The sequence below is a fragment of the Cucurbita moschata genome, unplaced genomic scaffold, assembly GCF_002738365.1.
Source record: "Cucurbita moschata cultivar Rifu unplaced genomic scaffold, Cmos_1.0 Cmo_Scf00019, whole genome shotgun sequence".
Taxonomy (NCBI): domain Eukaryota; kingdom Viridiplantae; phylum Streptophyta; class Magnoliopsida; order Cucurbitales; family Cucurbitaceae; genus Cucurbita; species Cucurbita moschata.
Window position 1 is genome coordinate 476,054 of NW_019268535.1, and position 20,766 is coordinate 496,819.

The following is a 20,766-nucleotide window of genomic DNA, read 5'->3' on the forward strand; positions in this document are numbered from 1 at the left end:
AAGTTCTCATACTATTATTGTAGCGCATTTTAGTCATTATTCTAGAACTTTTGAGTTGAAGCTAACGAGGAAAAATCTATCAATCCACTATTTTAGGATTACAGAATCATAGAATGATGGGGGAAAAATAACGCAAGTTAGTGTAGGGTATAAAGGGAAGAAAATAGATAAATTTTCATGCAATCTGCACTTCTGGGAATTGATCACGCCTTTTTCCGAGTTCTGCGTACAGAAAAATATGAAAAGTTGTTAAAAACTGATCGTCTTTTATTTTATAATATTCATAAAAGAAAAAGATGAACGCAGAAAAAGAAATGAGAGAAAATTCTCAAAATTACCGATCTCACACCGAGAGCTTAAGAACAGAATAGTCACCGGGCATACGCGCTTTTCAAAATCTTCATGGTGTTTGATTATATTATTTGAAAGTAATTTTTAAAGTACTTAAATAGTATTTATTAAGACATATTTATAAAACAATAAATTGAATATAGAAATATTTTAAAGGAAAGAAAAATATAGACATTTATATAAGGAGCCGAAGAAATAATAGGAGAGGTAATAAATCCTTCAGAGATTGAAGAGCCTTAAGATTCTCGGAGTTGTGAAGAGAGGACAATTTAACAAACTCAAGATTTTATTTGAATGGAGTCTCTAGTTTTGTAGAAGAAACATACCTTGTTGACCAGATATTCTTCGTCCAAATTTAGGCACCACAAATGGATAATTTATCACCAAGGCACTTTGTAGAATTGGCTCTCCTGAAATTACGAAGAACTCGATTTATTGGAGTTGATTGATTAAAAGCATTCAATCAAGGTCGTTTTCGAGCAACGTGGGTACTTACAATCGAAAGTTGCCCAAGGAGCTGGAATTACAGTGGAGCAGTCATTGTTTGCATCTTGGACACATTGGACGAGATCTAGGGATCTGTTTGTATTTGTTGTGGAAGTCTCACTTTCTTTCGTTAACGAAGGACCTCTTGGTGGAGCTGAAGCAATCGTATGATCCTTCAGATCAAAAGAATTCTGCATCAGAAATATGCATAATCATAATCACACTCTTAAACTACAGCTTCTTATTTCTTAGACAAGGCAAGCTGGGAGTGTTAATATGGCCTGGATGCCATTTTTTCTCCCTCATGAAATTCATTAGTTCATTAAAGAACCTAGATTGACCGTAACGGTCCAGGCCCACCGCCAACAGATATTGTCCTCTTTGGAGTTTTTTTTTCAGGCTTCCGCTCAAGGTTTTCAAAACGCGTCTGCTAGGGAGATGCGTCCACACCCTTATAAAGAATGCTTCATTCCCCTCTCCAACCTACGTGGGATCTCACACTCACTACTGCGTGGGATCTCACACTCACTACTGCCGTGCTGTTGCCAAGAATATAGAAATGAAAAAGGGTATCATAATACTGTAGTCTCGACCATAATATGCTTTGGACCAAGGGGTGGTAAAATCAGCAAGAACAAGTTAAAAAAAGGACAGATCTCAGATCAGACAACCACTGAAAGACTGGCGTAGGATGAATGTTGTAAGAATGGCCATGCTTAAAACAAACAACTTGTACGTAACTCTAGTCTCTAAAAAATGAAACAAGTTCAATGAATTCCACAACCCAAAAGTGAAGTGCTGACTCCGTTTGTTTATTCATTCATTTTACAAGTGAGCAGGATTTCTAATAAAACAGACCAATGTGAAAATGAAAGGAACACATTAATAGGATAGAGTTTTTGTTGAATAACACAATAAAATAGCGTATGCTAAAAAATGTCGGGACTTATATGTGTGGTAAGATGTTACGACTAGAACATTGACTACTTTTATTATGCTATTTTTGTAATTCCCTCCGCACTAACATGGAGATGCATGATCGTAATTTTGTAACTTGTAGAAAAATCTCACTTGAAGGAAAACAAGAATAAAGGATACTAAGCAACAAGATTAAAAATGAACTAACCCCGCGTGCTTTTGCAACTATGGGAGTCGCATGTTTTGTGAGAATCTCTTCCTCAAGAGAAAAGTTCCTTATCTTCTTTGGAACATAGCTTTTGGGTCCATTTACAATCGAATCACAATAAATACTCATTCCACCTAGTTCTGGAGTTGGGTATGCTCTGTTCTTAGAAACCCACCTTTTCTCTTCGTACCTGGAAGTTCCTCAACGACGTTAGATAAATAGAAAAGAACAAGAATGAATAAATCACATCCAAATGTATTTAAGAACTTGTTCTAAATTTATGCAGAGAAGTTACTTGGCACGAATGAATGTTTGATTCCCCCTCTTATCAAAATTTGGTGGTAGTTCCGCTTCCCAGTAATAATTTGACCTCTCATTACCCATAGCTACAAATATAGTAAGCAATATGTTAAGTGATCTGTAAGTGACCATCAACCTCAAGTAGTTGATAAAAATGAAAAATTAATTTGCTGGCTGTAAGATCTCTCAACATAAGATTTTTCTTCGGGGATCAAGTATCCACCAATTGGGCAGAAATTTAAATTGAGAGCAGTCTATTGATGTTCCTAACTTAACTTTTCTTCTGAAAAGACAAGTTCAACAAATGTTAAATATTCTTACACTGCATAAAAGCAACCTGTTCCGGTAGCCATGTATCAAGAGTAGTAGACCGTACCTACCACAAAAATGAAAATTTCAAAAGGTCAGCAATCAAAGATCCAACATAACAAGGATTTAGAAAATATCGAAGTTATAACACCAATTAAATCAAAATTCAATTAAACTACATGTAACAACAAATGCAAGCACATATGCATATAGCAATTCAAGCAGTTCACTGTGTTCATAATTTCAGTGAGTCCATAAGTTAGTTGTGCATTCAATGTATTTGAGCAGTACCGCAATTTCAACCCAAGGATTACAGGACAAGCTTAACTAATACTTGACAGATCTATTGGGTTTGTCGGCAGATGACTTGGACATAGTTTGCGGGCAATAACACTGATTATCTTGGATAATTTGAACTAGATAACAAATTTACTTTGAAGCCTAGCAGATCAGTAACATGTATATACGACAAGTTTCTTGAAGCTTCAATTGCAAAGAGGAAATGCTTAATCCTTAAAGCATCTTGGGAAAAGAATCCTAATTAATATTTTCATTCTTTATTAATATTGAAAAGTATTAAGTGCTAGCAAAAGCACAAATAGTGTGGGACTTGTGCTAATTTGTCCTCAGTTCCATTAAGTCTTTCACCGTATTTGTGATCTTCAATGAAAATAATATGCAAGGAGATTTCCTCTAAATAACCACCAAAAAATCTTAAACAGAGTGACTAGAAGTCTTGCCTCCAAAAATATTGGGATACTCCAACGGCAGTAATAAACACATACAAGCTGGCAAGTTTCTGGCTCTATACATTCCTTTTTTTGTTGTTTAAATCTAAGATCATTTTGAAGTTCATGTTTGTTTTGAAGAATCTCTTCCAACTACAAGATACGGTTCAAGCAAAACCAAAAAGTTCAACGATCTACTAGTAGTCACATAAAACTACATAAAAGGAACTTCAATAGCTAACAAAAATCCTCTTCTACTTGTGGTAGGAAAGAGTTAGGGAAACCTTTGAAATATGTACTCCAAGACTCCTATGAATACCCGAGCATTGCAGGCATATAAAAACTCCAAGGTTTACACTTGCCCATCGGGGAGCCCTGTGCATCATATAGCAAAAAATTACATTAAAGTACACAATATTGTAGTGCATGTTGAACTCGGATCAAGAAAGCTTGTATCAAAGCACATTTTCTTAGAAAACCATTTCCAAAACCTGGTTTTCACAGTAATTATTGGTCAACAGTGAGCATGGTTAAACTACAACAATTTAAAATGCTTGCTTTGATATCATGCTAAACCTAAAACAATATCTAATAGTTGGCCACCACATGAATCTTTATATGATGGAAAATATTTATTTTAAAATGCCTTGAACATATTGTATCTTATTCATCAGAAAGTTATGTAGATGCATATTCTTCTCCTGCTCGATATTATTACCATGTCCAGGCTTTTTAGCTAGTTGTTAGGGCCATTATTGTGCACTGCCCAAGTCCTCTAATGCTTGTCATAAAATTGCAGCACTCAAACCAAGTCCTAACCATCTCAATAATTTAGTAGCCTTGTTTCAGAGATGCCTAGGGATGAGAAACATACACAAAATAGTAACAACTAATCTACCGAAACTTTATGGAGCATCATATTCAGAAATTAGTTTGCCGCATTAAATTTCAATTGAATATCAAATAATGAAATATTTAATAGTTCTGAATGTCATCAAACTAACAGCCAAAAAAAAAAAGTCGAAGTGCATTGAACATTCAAAGGGATGCAGTTTGACAAAGGTACTGCCAAAAAAGCTGATGTCCACATTCGTTGGTTAAATAGATACTAACATGATATGAAACTAGAGCGCTCATAATACATAAAACTAGATGATAACCAATTCGTTTTATGTAATCAAAGAAGCTTAACAAAAAAAAAAACTCTGAAGAGACGCAGAAACAGAGAAGATATTCAGGAGGAATGAGAATAAACATTTTGAACATAAATATTGTAGTGCGAAAATTATGCATGCTCCAAGCAAAAATTGGCTGATCAGGAGCTTACGAACAGGAAGTACATTCGTAACTAATTAGAATTACAGAATGAACGCTTCATATTTAAAAATTAATAATAATGATCTTTTAAATGCGTACTTGCTCCGGCAGTCAGCACATTCCCTGTTCTCTGGAAGCTTGAGAAGACCTTCCAAAATCTGCATAAACAAATATGTAACACGCACAAAAAAGATCTGAAGTTAAACAGAGTATTAAAATAAACGTTCACACTGCTAAAACCAAGTATTCGAGATGAAAACAAAATTCACATGAAATTAATAGATTAGCGACTGCAATTCATATCCCTGCCGTGTAAACGAAGACTTCAAATAGCTTGAAAAAGTGAGAAGAAGAGCTTCGTTGATACTGCGCAATTCGATCATAGTTTTTGGCTGGTTTGATTGCGCTACCAGTTGATCATAGCATTTCCAAACACTAACATTATGTTGCTATAAGCCTATAATGCGCACAACAGCTTAAATCTCTCTTTCTCGCATAACTAACTAGCGAAGAAACGACGATTTTCCTCAAAACCTTCGATCAATTTCAAACAAAACGCAACAGAGATAGACATAAATAGTTTTAGAAACCTTAGCGTGTTTGGCTTCGAGCTCCTTAGAGACGGAGGCCTTCTCATTCATGTTTGGACTCGGATTCGACGAACCGCTACGACGATCAAATCGCTGCGGTTTGTTAAGAAGTCGCCTTCGCCTCTGGTAACTCCGAACAGAGAATTCACGAGAACGATGATGAAGAGGAAAGAAAAAGAGCTCGGTAATGATTGGCTCCACAAATTCTGAGGGAAACGGATGGAAATCCACAAATAATGCGAAAGGGAAATGGCAGCGTTCATATTTGACGCTTCGCCACCTGTTCTTAATCTTAACCTTCCTATTAATGTCGCTGGCGGGAAACAAAATTATATTTATACGAAACTGCCGGGTGAGGTCAGGCCTCATGCTTGAAGCGCAAGGCGGCCACTCATCCATTATGCCCGCGTGTTGTCCAACTCCATTACGCTCTTTAGGCGGGCCATATTCAGTTCAGCCCAATCCCTCTCTTTTGTTGCAACCCTTTATAAATTTTATAAATTTTATACTCTTTCACGATACGATTTGTTTGGTTGGAGTATCAATCTCGTTAACTTAGTCTAAGGTATTTAAGTATGGTATGCCAAAGTGCTCGAGTGATGCCAATGGTTAAACAAATCGAGCACCGTTGTGGTGCTTTGTCTAATACCCTCTGAGTCAGCTTGAAAGTAGTATAGAGCTCGAGTTTGGAGGTATTTTATATCTATAGAAGAAATATGATTCCAATATTTATAGTGCTTTGTTGCTCGCAGCATCAGTGTTCGGGATGCATATAGGGTCTTTCTCCTTTGGTAGTGGACATGCTCCCTAACTCAGCTTCCTAGCTTCACAGAGCATGTCTTGGATCTTTTGGTAATTTAGGTCGATTGCTTTGGAGGTAAGGCTTTGTAGGTAGTGACAAAATCGATTGACAAATCGTTTTATTTATTTATTTTGACTTAATTATAAAAATATATAAGTTGTCATATTACTTGTTACTTTCCATAAAATTTTTACAACTATTGCAGGTAACGCTCCTTGTTGAATGATAATAGACGCGTTTGAATTGTTTGACGTTCATTTTTGAGGACTAGCACACTTCCCATTATTCATCGAAGGTAATTGTCCAAGAAGAAAATAGTTTGAAGATGAAGAGTTGTGTAGTTTGAAAGATGTCACAACCGACAAAAATAATTGTACAAAATTTGTGAGGTGTCAAACCAAATTGTACGTGTATAATGTCAAAACTTATGAGTTAGTTGTTTCCATCATCGAGTCGTTCTCATCAAGTCAAGCAAGTCCTATAATAGATATTTCGATATAAAGCATTTCTACAATTTCTTTATATTTTTTTATTTCACATTAAGACCGAATTTATTTTCCTATATCTTATTTATTCTAATTTTCATTTATTTGTTCTTGAATGTTTGAACGTCTTATTTAAAGGTATGCAATTTCAGGCATTTTGACAAACTTTTGGCACATAAACGTAGAAGCTTGTGTTTCTCAAACTCACCCCGATATTGGTTCTTTTTCAAATCAATTTAATTCTAGAGTGGGTCGTCGTGGAATCTCAAAGTGACTACTATAAATTCCAATTTAGATCTATTACATTTGTCTGGTGGAGATCATATTCATGCTGGGACCGTAGTAGGTAAACTTGACGGGAAAAGAGACATCACTTTAGGCTTTGTTGATTTACTACGTGATGATTTTGTTGAAAAAGACCGAAGTCACGGTATTCATTTCACTCAAGATTGTGTCTCTTTACCAAGTGTTCTGCTAGTGACTTCCAGTGGTATTCACGTTTGGCATGTGCATACTCTAACCGAGATTTTTGGAGATGATTCTGTACTACAATTCGATGGAGAAACTTTGGAGCACCCTTGGAGTAATGCACCAAGTGCCGTAGCTAACCGAGTAGCTCTAAAAACATGTGTACAAGCTCGAAAGTTATTCATCTTATAACTAAGCGAACGGTTGAAATCAATTCCAAAACTTAGTCTTAGCGATTAAAATAAAATATCTCCTACAACAATTCGATTAAAATATCTACTCTTGAAGTATAAGCTTCAAATCCACTATCTCATACATACTTGTTAAACAAATAATAATAATTTGTTCACATGAGCATCTCAGGATCTAATTATTATCATTATATCAAATACTAAATCTAATTAATTACTCTGCAGACATTCATATAAATATTGATATAAAATATAGACCAGTACCGACTCTTTTCTGTAACTTACTTATTCCAGGGATTGGTAAATTGGTGGATAGTCTCAAAGGGTGTTGATGAAATAATACCTGCAACTGACTCACATGGTGAAAGTATTCCAACTCTTTGCATATGTGATCAACTTCATATCCTAACAATTTTAAGAAGACAAGGTTGAAAGATAACCGAAATCGAAACAGATCCGCTTGTGCCAATTTGGCCTCCCTGCAAGAAGAGAAGAAAATATATGGTTTGAGACATAAGCTCTTGAGCAAATGAACGTTTCGGCCGATATTGATAGAAATGAGAATTCATCGATAGAGATAAAAGAAAATACAAGGATATATAAAATGCAACCGTCTAAGTCCACTGTTAACAGATATTGTCCTCTTTGGACTTTTTTTTTTGGGTTTCCCACAAGGCTTTTAAAATGCATAGGTAAGGGAGAGGTTTTCACACCCTCGTAAAGAATACTTCGTTCCTCTCTACCACTGATGTGGGAGGGCACAATGATCTACCTCCCATTAGTATACACCGTGCCTGTAATCAAGGTGTAATCAAGGTGTTTCAGTCATAATGCATGAAAGTATTCTACTCTATGAGTGCTAACCATGGAATTTGGCTCTTTAGAGATTACCATGCACATCGGACTACCATGCACATTAAAATGTGACTGTAACCACCCAAGCCCACCACTAATAAATATTGTCCACTTTGACTAGTTACGTATCACCGTCAGCCTCACAATTTTAAAACGCGTTTGTTAGGGAGAGGTTTCCACAACCTTATAAGGGATGCTTCATTATCTTCTCCAACCAATGTGGAATCTCAACCAATGTGGGATCTCAACAGGGACCCTCACGAGAAACTTTCTTTTCGATCCTTAGTAGATGTTATTGCAACATTCGTGAGGAGTCACAATAGACGTTTGTTTCAATGACATAGAATATGAAAAATCAGATTGGTTGAACATTATGGATCTCGATTGAGTTTGAGTAAGAAGGAGGTTAAGACTAGTCCTATCTTGGAATAATGACTCTATCTAGGAGTAGAGTGCAGTAATAAATAATCAGTCGCCTTGAATTTGCATTACTACCAACAAATGACAGATATGCTTATTACCCTTTGAACAAAGAACCTTGTTATAATGAAATTTTTTAATGCATAAACACTAAGTTTAAAGTAGGGTGTAAGAAACGGGGACAAAATCGATAATCAAACCCTCTTTATACTGTTGTGGATTAGAAATTGTTATAGTGGTTATCAGAGTTAGAAACCGGGCAAGTGTGCCAAGTGAGGACGTTGTGGATTGTGAAATCCCACATTGGTTGGAGAGGGAAACGAAACACTCCTTACAATGGTGTGGAAACTTCTCCCTAGTAGACGCGGTTAAAACCGTGAGGCTGACAACGATACGTAATGAACCAAAACAAACAATATTTGCTAGTGATAAGCGATTACAACAAAATAGGGTAATGGTAGGGAGTTAAGACCTAATGTAGTTAAACGACCAACATTTGAGCTAACATGAATGAAGCTCAACGGCTAAAGTATTCATTCCTTTCCTAGAAGTCAAAAGGTTCAAATTCCCATCCATCCTCCATTTGGTGGACTCAAAATGATGGAAAACAATAAGAACATAATTTGCTTTTGCATTTGTAGGGACTGAAATGGAAGGAGTTCGAGGTAGCAGCTATTGAATTAAAAGACATTCATGTTTCTCCATTCTTCTACACCAGAATGTCTAGTGAATTGTGATAAACAGCAGAAGATTGTTCCATGGCATTTAAGAGCTTTCAACTGTGGGATGCATCGACTAATTTAGGGAATGATCATGGATTTATAATCAAGGAATACTATCTCTATTGGTATGAGACCGGTTGGGAAGTCCAAAGCAACTATGAGAGCTTATGCTCAAAGTGGACAATATCATACCATTGTGGATATCCGTGATTCCTACATCAACCCTCAAATTCTAAAAGTAAACCAGCTCAAACAAAATTTATTAGCCATTTAAATCCCCGAGCACCTTTCACTTCCATTTCTTATCAAGAAATCATCATATAAGAGCCAGCACAAATACCAAAATCCTTAAAATTTGAAGTAAGAGTTCGTTTGAAAACTCACACTGTAAGACGAATCTGAACATCATTTTGCTCCAGTTTCTTGGGGAGTCTTTGCCACGATTGAAATTGCATGCAATCCAGACTGAAGCTCATCAGCCAACGCATCATACACCATTCTATGGCGCTTCACAAGGCTCTGCCCTTCGAAATTTGGTGACACAATCTTTACATTGAAATGAGTCTCCCCATCGCTTCCCTTAACTCCCGCATGCCCAGCGTGCTGGTGCGAAACGTCCTCGATTTCCAAAACACTCGCTGATAATGCTGATTGCAACTTCGTCTTCATCCTGTTCGCCCTTGAGAGCACCACGTTTGCCCCTCGTGAAGCCATAGTGTTCGATTAAATGTCTGCAATATTTGCATCCATGAGTGGACAGAGGTTCAGAGAAACGAAAAAATCGATAGTAAAACTGCGGAATCTATAATATCATTTTCTCAGTTTTGACTCGAATAGCAGAAGATTATCATCCACGAACGAGCAAAGATTGGATGAGATACCGCCAAATTTTTGTGAAAAAAGGATTTGCAGGTTTATAATTGATAGAAATTTTGAAAATCGTTCATAAACGCAAAGTACTGACCGTGGTGACTCGATGCCTGCTGGATGCTCGGAGACCCTCGACTTTGGCAGCGCGACTTCAGTTTAACGGAGTTCCGTACGCGACTTTTGTGCTTTTCCTCTGAGTTCGAGATTCACGACGAATAATTTTTTTTTCTGCTAAATTAATTAAAAAAAAATATATATATATTCTATTTTATCTAAAAAAAATATATTTTTGAATTTTTTAAAATTTAAAAATACGTTTAAAACTTAAATTATCCACAATTAATACTTTATTTCAATAATTTTTTACTTTAAAAAAGGTTAAAAAAATGAGTTGCATTTCAAAAATGTTTTTTGAGCGTTATGAAATTAAAAAAAAAAAAAAAAAAAAACATGATGAAATCATTATTACCATGTTCAAAAATTTAGAAGTTTTTTATTTTATTTTATTTTTTAATTTAAAAATAATTTATGAGAAGCAAATAAATAGAATAACTTTGGTTAATTATTTATTTATTGAGGTTAAGGGTGCTTATGGCCTAAATCCATATCCTCGAAAGAAAAGAATTTCCTCCCTCAGTCTTTTGAGATTAAGCTAAGACGGGTTATCGACTATAAAAAAGATCTAGACCTACGAGCCGAGGTTGAGAAAAGCCCCTTTGGCCTAGATCTACCGTCTCGAAAAAAGAGAATCTCCGATTAAGCTAAGATAAATTATCGACTATAAAAAATATTTAAACTGGCTGAGAATGTTATCTTAAAATTTGAATTAGATTTACACGATATATGAGCCAAAATACATGCATCAGTATGCATAATACTACAGCCATGTGAGATTTGACATTATAGATCAATTGGCTCGGACATTGGACCGCTTGGTAGGTTTAATATGTTCAAATGATAAAAATTTATTTATAAAATAACTTATAAATAATTAGTATTTTTCACTATGTATGACATAATGATACCATTTGTCACAATCGCATTCTTGATGGCAGCGGACTTGGGATTGTGTGACACTCACTTTCCAACGATAAGTGAGCTAAGCCAATTCATTCTTGCATCGCTTACGGCCCAGCGACTCGAGCCTCTGACCTCGATTTTAAGAGAAGGTTTTAGAGAACAAGAGAAAGAGAAAGATTTTTGAAAGAGATATTATATAAACAAGCAATTATTGGGAATTAAAACTTATATTTAGCTTAAATTATAAAAATTATTTAACCGAACTTGGGTGCGGTCGGGGCTAGGATTGGCTTTGAATATACCTCCGAATAGAGTTTGTTCCAGATTTCAAATGATCAGATAAATTAAATGCCTCTCCACATAGTTCGCCCATTAATTTTTGTTTCGAAATCAACAAAAACACGACATTCAATTGCTTTGAGAATTTCTCACAAGTCTTTCATTTCAAAATCAGAGATCTCGTACGTGAAGCTAGAAGATTTCTATGTCAATCTCTTGCATCGGTGTGTTCAAACCTCCGATTCCCGCCATGGATCGGCAATTCATGCGAAGTTCCTCAAAGGATTTCTTCCATATTCTCTTTTCTTCCACAACCATGTACTTAATTTCTATGTCAAATGTGGAAGTCTCTCATGTGGTCTGCAACTGTTCGACGAAATGCCTGAGAGAAATGTTGTGTCCTGGTCTGCAGTCATTGCTGGGTTCGTCCAACACGGCCGACCCAATGAAGCCCTCTCTCTGTTTAGCCGCATGCATTGTGATGGCACGATAATTCCCAACGAATTCACCCTTGTAAGTGCTCTTCATGCTTGTTCTTTAACTCAGAGGCTGATATGTTCGTACCAAATTTACGCATTAGTTCTTCGCTTAGGATATGGATCGAATATTTTCCTCATGAATGCGTTCTTAACTGCTTTAATTAGGCATGAGAAATTGCTGGAAGCTTTAGAAGTTTTTGGGAGTTCTTCATCCAAGGATATTGTATCATGGAATGCTATGATGGCTGGTTATTTGCAATTATCATATTTAGAACTGCCTAAGTTTTGGCGCCGGATGAATCTCGAGAACATTAAGCCTGATAATTTTACATTTGCTAGTATCTTAACTGGGTTGGCTGCTCTCTCTGAGTTTAAACTGGGTTTGCAAGTTCACGGACAGCTTGTGAAAAGTGGATATGGGAATGATATTTGTGTAGGGAATTCCTTGTGTGATATGTACATTAAGAATCAGAAATTGTTAGATGGTTTTAAAGCTTTTGATGAAATGCCTTCAAGTGATGTGTGTTCTTGGACTCAGATGGCTGCAGGGTGCCTCCATTGTGGTGAACCAATGAAGGCACTCGAGGTCATTTACGATATGAAAAACGTCGGCGTGAGGCTAAATAAGTTCACCCTTGCAACTGCCTTGAATGCTTCTGCTAATTTAGCATCCATAGAAGAAGGGAAGAAATTCCATGGATTGAGAATTAAACTTGGAGCTGATATTGATGTTTGTGTTGATAATGCTCTACTTGATATGTATGCAAAATGTGGATGTATGAGCAGTGCAAATGTTGTCTTTCGTTCAATGGATGAACAATCTGTTGTCTCATGGACTACCATGATTATGGGATTTGCACACAATGGCCAAGCAAAAGAAGCCCTTCAAATCTTTGATGAAATGAGAAAAGAAGGGGCTGAGCCTAATCACATCACTTTTATTTGTGTCCTCTATGCTTGTAGCCAAGGAGGTTTCATTGATGAAGCATGGAAATACTTCTCTTCCATGAGTGCTGACCATGGGATTTCACCCTCTGAAGATCACTATGTATGTATGGTGAATCTCCTAGGCCGAGCTGGGTGTATAAAAGAAGCCGAGGATTTGATCGGACGAATGCCGTTTAAACCGGGTTCTTTGGTCTGGCAAACATTGCTTGGTGCATGCTTAGTTCATGGCGACGTAGAGACGGGAAAACGAGCAGCCGAGCACGCGTTGAATTTGGATCAAAACGATCCATCGACTTATGTTTTGTTATCGAACATGTTTGCTGGTCGGAGCAACTGGGACGGTGTGGGAAGTTTGAGAGAGCTAATGGAAACTAGAGATGTAAAGAAAGTACCTGGATTCAGTTGGATGTAAACATGAGAATGGTTAGTTCTTCTCCTTTTAAAGATTTTTCACTGAAATAAGTTGTTGAAAGATTCTTCAAGGAAATTCATGTTGGTGGGTGACTTGTTTTCCTATGATAGCTTTTGGGAGAGGTTATTTGAATCATGGTGGTCTAAAATTGTGGATTATTATTATTTTTACTATTATTATAATTATTTGGCGTTTTTATTATCATCGACCGTCTTCAATTCTTAAAAGCTCTCTACTTAGAGCTTGATTCGTGTATGAATCTGTTATTTGAGAAGTAGAAGTTGGTTGATATCTGTTATTAGGGAGCTTGTAGATAATTTGCAATAGTCAAAACCACTACTAGCAGATATTGTCTGCTTTGGCCCATTACGAGTCGCTGTTAGCCTCACGGTTTTAAAATGCATCTATTAGGGAGAGGTTTCTACACTCTTATAAAAAAATGTTTCGTTTTCCTCTCCAACTGATGTGGGATTTCACAATCCACTCCCTTCGGGCCCTAGTATGTTCGTGGAATCTCACATAATCCATCTTAGAGTTCAGAGTTCTTGTTTTTATTTCATTAAAATATAATTTTGTGACGAATCTTTTTGTAGTTTATGAGATAAACATAAAATTAATTATGATATTCGAAAATTAGGTTCTTTCAACGGTACCTAGTCTAATCTCTGACATTTCATTCTAACTTTGAACTCAAAAAAAAAAAAGTAAAAGAACAAAAAAAACTTTGCTTTAATACAAAGTTTACAAAGTTTATTTGTTATTATTAGGGTGAAATTTATTAAAAGAGATATCAATGTCTAATAAATAACTATGAAAATATCAACTCATACGTGTCACATAATTAGATAAAAAAATAAAAAATAAAAAATAAATGCATTTAAATATATATAAAAAAAATTAAAAGTGTATAAAAAGATATAAAAAAATAAGTGTTTTTTTAAATATCTTAATAAATGAATACAAAAAATTTAAAAATTAGACTAATTTAAAAAAAGAGAAATAAATTTATTAATCTTTTTTTACTTGTGTGTGTTGCAAAAAGTATTTTTAATGAATTATTATTATTATTTACTTGTGTTTGTTGCAAAATTAAAAATATTTTATTAGGCTTGGTAAAGTAAAAAAAAAAAAAGAAGTTAGTATAAAATTTTATTTATTGAAATTAGTGAATTTATATATATTTTTTGGGTTAAAATTAGGGTGTGATTTAGCAAAAATAAAATAATAATAATAAATAAATAAACAAATAACTAAAATTAGAAGTTTAAAGTAAAAATAAATGGATATATATTATATAATTAATTAATAATAAATTAAAATTTACAGAAAAACCAAGCTGATTTTTCATCGGCGAGAAGAGAACGAAATTGTAAAAAAAGAGAATAGAATCTGCTAATCTCTTCCTCTGGTCTTCCTCGCTTCCTTCTCCGCATCACTCGCGCTCCAATTTCATAATACCTTTCTCCATCTCTCCTCCTTGTTCTAGCGTCACAACCTGAGGAAAAAGAATCTACAAATCTTCAGATTTCAGTTTTTATCGGAATGTCTTCGTCCGGTGGTAACTCTGGCGACGGAGCTGGCGGTGGCGCCGCCTCGCAGGGCCATCAGCTCTATTTCTGCTATACGTGCAATCGTACGGTAACAATTGCTCACTCATCCTCCTCCGATCTTTTGTGCCCCAACTGCAACGATAGCTTCGTTGAAGAAATGGAAACTCCAAACCCTAACCCTAGCCCTGTTCCCAATCCTTTCGTTTCCTTCACATCCGAGGCATTTCCTCCGTTCAGTACCGGGGGTGGTGGAAATGGCGGTTTCCCGATCATATTCTCCACGTCATCGTCTTCCGGTGGCATTGGTGCTGGCGGTTCTATGATGAATGATCTCTCGGCGCTGTTGGGAGGTGGTTCTTTTCGATCGTCGTCCTTGCAGGACCCTGACGGTTTTAATCCCTTGCTCTTCCTCCAGAACTATCTTCAAAGCGCTAATGTTCAATTGGTAATCCAAAACGCCTCGGGAGAGGCGTTTCATCCCTCTTCCAATTTCAATCTTGGCGACTACTTCTTCGGCCCCGGCCTTGAGCAGCTGATTCAACAGCTTGCTGAAAACGATCCGAACCGTTATGGAACCCCTCCTGCCTCGAAGTCGGCGATTGAGGCACTTCCAAATATCAAAATTACGGAGGAATTGCTGGCCTCGGATTCTTCACAGTGTGCTGTGTGTAAGGACACATTTGAGCTCAACGAAGAGGCGAAACAGATGCCTTGTAAACACATATATCATGAAGATTGTATCGTTCCTTGGCTGGAATTGCATAATTCTTGTCCAGTGTGTCGATATGAATTGCCCACAGATGATCCTGATTACGAGCAAAGGACTCGCGGGACTTCATCTCCTAATCGAAGTCAAAGCGAAAGTCAACTCTTCGGCGATTCTTCAACCGGTGGGGAAAATTTTGGTGGAAGCGATCCTAATTCTGGCGAGAATTCACAGACGCAACAAATGGCTGATCGGAGGGTGAGAAGGATTGCTTTTCCTTGGCCATTCAGAGGTTTTGGTCCAGCTGCTGAAACTAGCGATAGCGGAGGTGGGAACAACAGCGGAAATAGCGACGATCCTAGCTCCAGAAATCGGGGAAGCCAGAACTCTTCAGAGCCTATGGAGGAAGATCTTGATTGAGGATTACTGGTATTGCATCTCAAATTATGTCCTTCCCTTTTGAAATTTTATCATATCTTGTTTGTACAAACGTTTGAACTTTACAAAAATAATATTTGTAATTGAATTTCTGTTCTTTGGATGAAGGGGGCAAATATATAAACAGTTACCGTTGTTCATATCTTTAGTGAGATAGATGCCATGGCGCTTAGGCTTCTATACAAATCACCAGTTATTCCATTTCATAACCTTCATATTATGTTTTCTGTTCTGAAACACTCCTTTAGCCAACTCTTTTATATATCTGATTGTCTATACATGAAAGGAAGCAATTCTACTTGACTGCAATTTTATCTGAACGATTCTCATACCGAAACCAATCTTACTTCTTATTTTTAGAATTTCCATCAGGTTTCTTTTTTCTTTCTTTTTTGGGTCCAAATTATTACTTTTTGTGTTCATAAATACTAAAAGGCACAAACGTGTGTGTCACTTCATTTGAACATAGTGACATAATGAGAAGGATATTATTCTTGTTGGTTTTTGTTTTAATTGATTTGAACTATTGCGGTCCATACAGTGTCAAAAATTTTGAGGCCATGGATTCCATCTTAGGTTCGTACTTGTAAGTGCATGTCACTTTGCTAGGATCCTTTTCTACAAATAAAATTCGAAGTAAAACAAGCCTTACAAAGGGCTCACAGGACTTGATCTTCTCCTTCAAATAAAATTCAAGGTATAAGTAGCCTTATAAAGGGTTCTCAGGACTTGGATGTTAATTGATCCTCAAGTGAAACATACTTGGTATAAGTATTATACTTGCATGGTGGTATCCGAACTTAATTATGACAAGAACTGGTAATTGAAATGTAGTGTGGTTGCCGTCATGATAATGTTTCACTCTTTAAGATATATGCTTAATGGGAACATCATTGAGTTACACAGCCTGCTTTTCTGAATAAGAAGTTTGTGATTTATGCTAATCATGAACCATTCATCTGCTGACTTGATAGTGCTTCTAGATTGCTATCTATATCTTATTTATTAATTATTAGAATTTGAAATGAAATTTTAAAGAAGTTTTTTCATTATATTTCTCCATGTTATTTTCCCATTTCCCATACTTGGTTAACAGTGAATCATCAAAATCATGCATGTTCCATTTTCTAGATCCTGGTTTCACAATAACTGAGTTCATTGTCGGTTATTATCAGACCAGCATCTGATTTAATGCTTACTTTTGTTCTGTTACTATTGAAAGTTTTTAATATGGGTAATGCAAAACTTCTAATAAATGCTCACGTAACATCTTTTGGTTACCTTTTCTTTTTGGTCTCAACTAGTTCTTACCTTCTGTTTCACACTGCGTGGCATCTGTTCAGTTAACCACACCATCATAAATTGTCATTATGTACTTGGAAAAGTTCCTGGATTCTTTTGTAACCAAGTGTTAGTCCCGACTTCTACCCTGAACTCTCTGAACATTTACTTGGGATGGATTGACATTGTCTGTGCAATCACGGTATTCCTACTTGGTCGTACCAAATTATTTCCCTCCCTTGAAATCGTGCTTTGTTCTTGTTGCTTTTTAAGGAGCCTTTCTTCTCCCAAATCACTGGTTGTGATGCTTTCTTTTTGTCCTTTGTCATCTGTATAGAGCTTAAAGATCTTAACTGATTTTCTGTCTTTAGGACATTGAATGGTACTACAAAATGAGTCATCCACAAATCATCATGTCCAAGCCCTGGTAATATTGTATGTGATAAGATTTGAAGAACAAAATCCGATAAAAATATGTGCAGGACTTTGAGTGAATTTGGAGCTTTATTAGATATCGATCTATGGGTATTTGTATCTCAATCCTCTCCCAAATGATGACATTGGAAATTACTTATTGTCTATTTTGCAATAAACTTATTTTGAATTTCTCTCATTATCCTAATGCTTTTGGCAAATAATTTATTATGTTTTAGCAATTTGGAACTCATTTTACTCCAGCTTGCATTTTTCTCCGCCTGAAAACTTCATTAAACTTGTATGCTTAGGTTTTCTGTATGTGAAATAACTATGGAAAATAGCAACCAACCATGTTTCTTCTGAACTCATTTAGGCTGGAGTTCAGATACTCAATAACTCTTACTCATATATTTTCTTTATAAAAAAAATCCAGTATCTCCGTTTCTCCGTAAGATCTCTAAAGGCGTATAGGTGTGTGTCCAACAAGTCGAACCACCATGGGTACAAAAGCACCTCTTTGTGCTGTGAACTTTTGAACTTTTTTAGGATTTCACAGTTTTAGTACGTAACTTGTTATATTTACGCACATTCATAGCTGTTATCGGGCAGTCTTATCTGTAGTACTGATAATAATGCTTCTCTTGTTCTTTCATATAATTTGAAACATGATTGCTTCACTTCTCTGATATATATTACTGTACTGAAATTTTGGTTGGAGCATGTTCTTTAATCTTTGAACTGTTTGTCAGTGAATGAACGTGTTTAATCTGATTTTCTGAACAGAATGGTCCCCCTACCCCAGCTTCTCTATTCCTTGGTATGATTTTGATATCGCTGGCATGAGGAACCTCAATGGTTCAGAAGCCCTTGGTTTCGGTTTCAGTCGACAAGTTGATAACCTCCTTGAGAAATTTTTGCATGAGCACTTTTTACACAACTCATAACTGCCAAATATTAGAAGGTTAAATGGTAGTTTTTGGTCTTGACATTACACTTATTTAGATTGAGAGATTCTAGATTTCAATGAAAAATGTAAATTGTTTATCTGATGCAGCGATTTCTTAAGTTCTGTACAATTAAATGTCTCCCTTTTATTCTTTGGCAGGTCTGCAAGTGATTTGAATCTGGAAACCATTAATGAATATAGAAAACATCCTTATATGTTAATTATTAGAGTTTGTCCATTTATGAAATTCGCCTACAATAATCCATAGGTAAAGGGTTCGAGCTCAGAATTCTTTGTAGATTAAGGAAATTATGTGCATTATTTTGTTTGCAAAGGTCTGTAAATCTTTTGCGTCTCTGAATTGAAATGCTGTATGCTTCCCATGTGAATTTGCTGCACTTACTCTTGGTTTAGTCCCAATAAAAAATGAATGCTATTCAATGGTTTATCAATCAACAGATCTCTTACTCCTCCCTGGCAATGTTACTGCATAGATAAATTGCTCGGTTAGACCCTCGACGTCCATCGAGCTGGGGAATCAATGTGGTTTTCAGAATCGGGGCTTGCTGGACGGGAAACTATCGGTAAGAAAAAGTATTTTGGTTCAGAAAATTTCAGCTATATTGAGTTCAGTACACTCTGGTTTTGTCACATTTGATATTAGCCACACACACTTCTTTGTTGTGCATAGTTTTGATTATTGCCCCTTGTCCCGTAACAGTGACATCTCAGCCAACACAATATATGGTCGATTTCTCTTTGTTATCAACGACAAAATTGTTTAGGCCACATCTCATTCATCACTGAACTTGCACATCTTAAACACCTTGCATTATCTACCGTGAGTCCGAGCACTGACTGTCTCATTCGCATTCGGAAACTAGTACACTATAGCCGATGCTTTTATACCGATGCATGTAGGAGAGAAAAACCAAAATTTACAGTTTCACCCTACATTCAATGGTCTATGTAACAGCTGATATTGTCCTCTTTGAACTTTTCCTTCTGAGGTTTTCCTCAAATTTTTGAAAATGTGTCCGCTAGGGAGAAGTACGAGGAATACTTCGTTCCCCTCTTCAACTAATGTGGGTTCTTACTCTTTGGTGGTAGTAGCATATTAACTAGTTTCGGGTTTTTCTCATCAGATATATTTGCGCTTGGTCTTCTAGGTTTAGAGGACTAGAATTAGACTCTTAGACTACTATATTTGGGCCCTAAGGTTCACGATATGCTTTTTGAGATTTTTTCTTTCGAGATCCTTGTCAAATTAGCCTTTTGTTTTGTGTGGAATTTTTAGGAAATTAAACGAATACTTTCGGTTATTTATTAGACTAGGGCCCATATGATAGCACATGATGATGATGATTATTATTATTATAGGGTCACATAAGAAAAGGAAATTATTGGCAATGGACTATAGTAAGCTAATAATTTCCCTGTCCTGATTCAAGAAATAGAGTCGTTTTAAAGCGTTAGTTGAAGTGCATAAGGCTACTTTTATAAACTAAGGTTATTTTTGTAATATTAAGTCTAATTTTGTTATTTTCATGAGATTAAAATAAAACTAAGTAAATTATACTTTTATTTAGATTTATATAAGCTCTATGTTCGAATCTTTATAAAATAACATTTATCGAATTTCTTTAATTAAGTCATACACTAATCTTTTAATCCAGGTGTAAAGTTGAATTATTTCTCATTATTCTTTAAATACCCACAAAAGAAAAAGGAAATTTTTATTCCAATAAAATAGGAGAGGATTTGGCAGCAAAGGGAGATTTCTCCCACACCGACAACTTTAATTTGGACAAATACACCTCGACTCATCTTTTATTACCATTCATATTATTTAAAAATTGTTCACAAAAAATTTAATTTATTTTTTTAATTCGTAAAAATTTTGAATCTCTGATTTTTTTAATTGAGAATCACGTGCTTAATTTTGAATTTTCAAATAAAAAATGGATAAGATATTGAGAATAAATGGTCAATTTTAGGGAAAAAAATATTACCATTATTAATAAATAGAAAAAATAGTTAATTTTCTTAGATAAACAGACTCTCTACCATCATGGTATGATTTTGTTCACTTTCAGTGTAAGCGGTTCATTTTGAGCATAAGCCCTCGAGACTTTGATTTGTGCATCTCCAAAAGATCTCAAACCTCTCATGACTTTGCTTTGGGCTTTCTAAAAAAATCTCAAATCTCTCATGGCTTTGCTTTGGGCTTCCCCAAAAGACTTCAAACCTCTCATGGCTTCCCAAAAGAC

At 35.8% G+C, this 20,766-nt stretch overlaps 3 protein-coding genes and 1 long non-coding RNA gene across 10 annotated transcripts; 2 read left to right on the top strand and 2 right to left on the bottom strand.

The window, feature by feature from the left end:
* Positions 1-62: 62 nt before the first annotated feature.
* Positions 63-5,483, bottom strand: LOC111456900 (probable ADP-ribosylation factor GTPase-activating protein AGD15). 2 transcript variants are annotated; one of them, XM_023098962.1, is made up of 9 exons: positions 5,208-5,483; positions 4,717-4,775; positions 3,585-3,675; positions 2,585-2,639; positions 2,259-2,349; positions 1,964-2,153; positions 848-1,010; positions 678-761; positions 63-222 (listed from the first exon to the last, which is right to left on the bottom strand). In XM_023098962.1, coding segments are annotated over exons 1-8 (702 nt in total). In that variant the 5' UTR covers positions 5,259-5,483; the 3' UTR covers positions 63-222; positions 678-759. The 2 variants fall into 2 exon arrangements, with proteins under 2 accessions (XP_022954730.1, XP_022954729.1); XM_023098961.1 differs by having other exon boundaries at positions 848-1,028.
* A 1,767-nt stretch (positions 5,484-7,250) lies between these two features.
* Positions 7,251-10,243, bottom strand: LOC111456903. Its single transcript, XR_002712841.1, has 3 exons — positions 10,115-10,243; positions 9,535-9,881; positions 7,251-7,632 (listed from the first exon to the last, which is right to left on the bottom strand). It is a non-coding gene; the product is annotated as an uncharacterized LOC111456903 (long non-coding RNA).
* A 1,073-nt stretch (positions 10,244-11,316) lies between these two features.
* On the top strand, positions 11,317-13,377 carry LOC111456896 (pentatricopeptide repeat-containing protein At2g13600-like). Its single transcript, XM_023098955.1, has one exon. The coding sequence runs from the start codon at positions 11,389-11,391 to the stop codon at positions 13,156-13,158; it is 1,770 nt and encodes a 589-aa protein (XP_022954723.1). The 5' UTR covers positions 11,317-11,388; the 3' UTR covers positions 13,159-13,377.
* Positions 13,378-14,490: 1,113 nt separating this feature from the next.
* On the top strand, positions 14,491-19,402 carry LOC111456754 (E3 ubiquitin-protein ligase RING1-like). 6 transcript variants are annotated; one of them, XR_002712817.1, is made up of 3 exons: positions 14,491-15,843; positions 18,991-19,080; positions 19,218-19,402. XR_002712817.1 is itself a non-coding variant. In XM_023098741.1 (2 exons), exon 1 carries the CDS (start codon positions 14,701-14,703, stop codon positions 15,832-15,834), a length of 1,134 nt encoding a protein of 377 aa, XP_022954509.1. In that variant the 5' UTR covers positions 14,491-14,700; the 3' UTR covers positions 15,835-15,843; positions 18,956-19,285. The 6 variants fall into 6 exon arrangements, 4 of the variants coding, with proteins under 4 accessions (XP_022954509.1, XP_022954506.1, XP_022954507.1 ...); XR_002712818.1 differs by lacking the exons at positions 18,991-19,080; positions 19,218-19,402 and adding exons at positions 18,334-18,511; positions 18,656-18,952; XM_023098741.1 differs by having other exon boundaries at positions 18,956-19,285.
* The last annotated feature ends 1,364 nt before the right edge of the window (positions 19,403-20,766 follow it).

Coding starts and splice junctions, on each gene's coding strand:
- LOC111456900 (XM_023098961.1), bottom strand. CDS start 5,258: ATGAATGAGAAGGCCTCCGTCTCTAAGGAGCTCGAAGCCAAACACGCT. Junction 2,350..2,584: donor ACAGGTTGCTTTTATGCAGT/GTAAGAATATTT, acceptor CTATATTTGTAG/CTATGGGTAATGAGAGGTCA. Junction 2,154..2,258: donor CAAACATTCATTCGTGCCAA/GTAACTTCTCTG, acceptor AGGAACTTCCAG/GTACGAAGAGAAAAGGTGGG.
- LOC111456896 (XM_023098955.1), top strand. CDS start 11,389: ATGCCTCTCCACATAGTTCGCCCATTAATTTTTGTTTCGAAATCAACA.
- LOC111456754 (XM_023098741.1), top strand. CDS start 14,701: ATGTCTTCGTCCGGTGGTAACTCTGGCGACGGAGCTGGCGGTGGCGCC.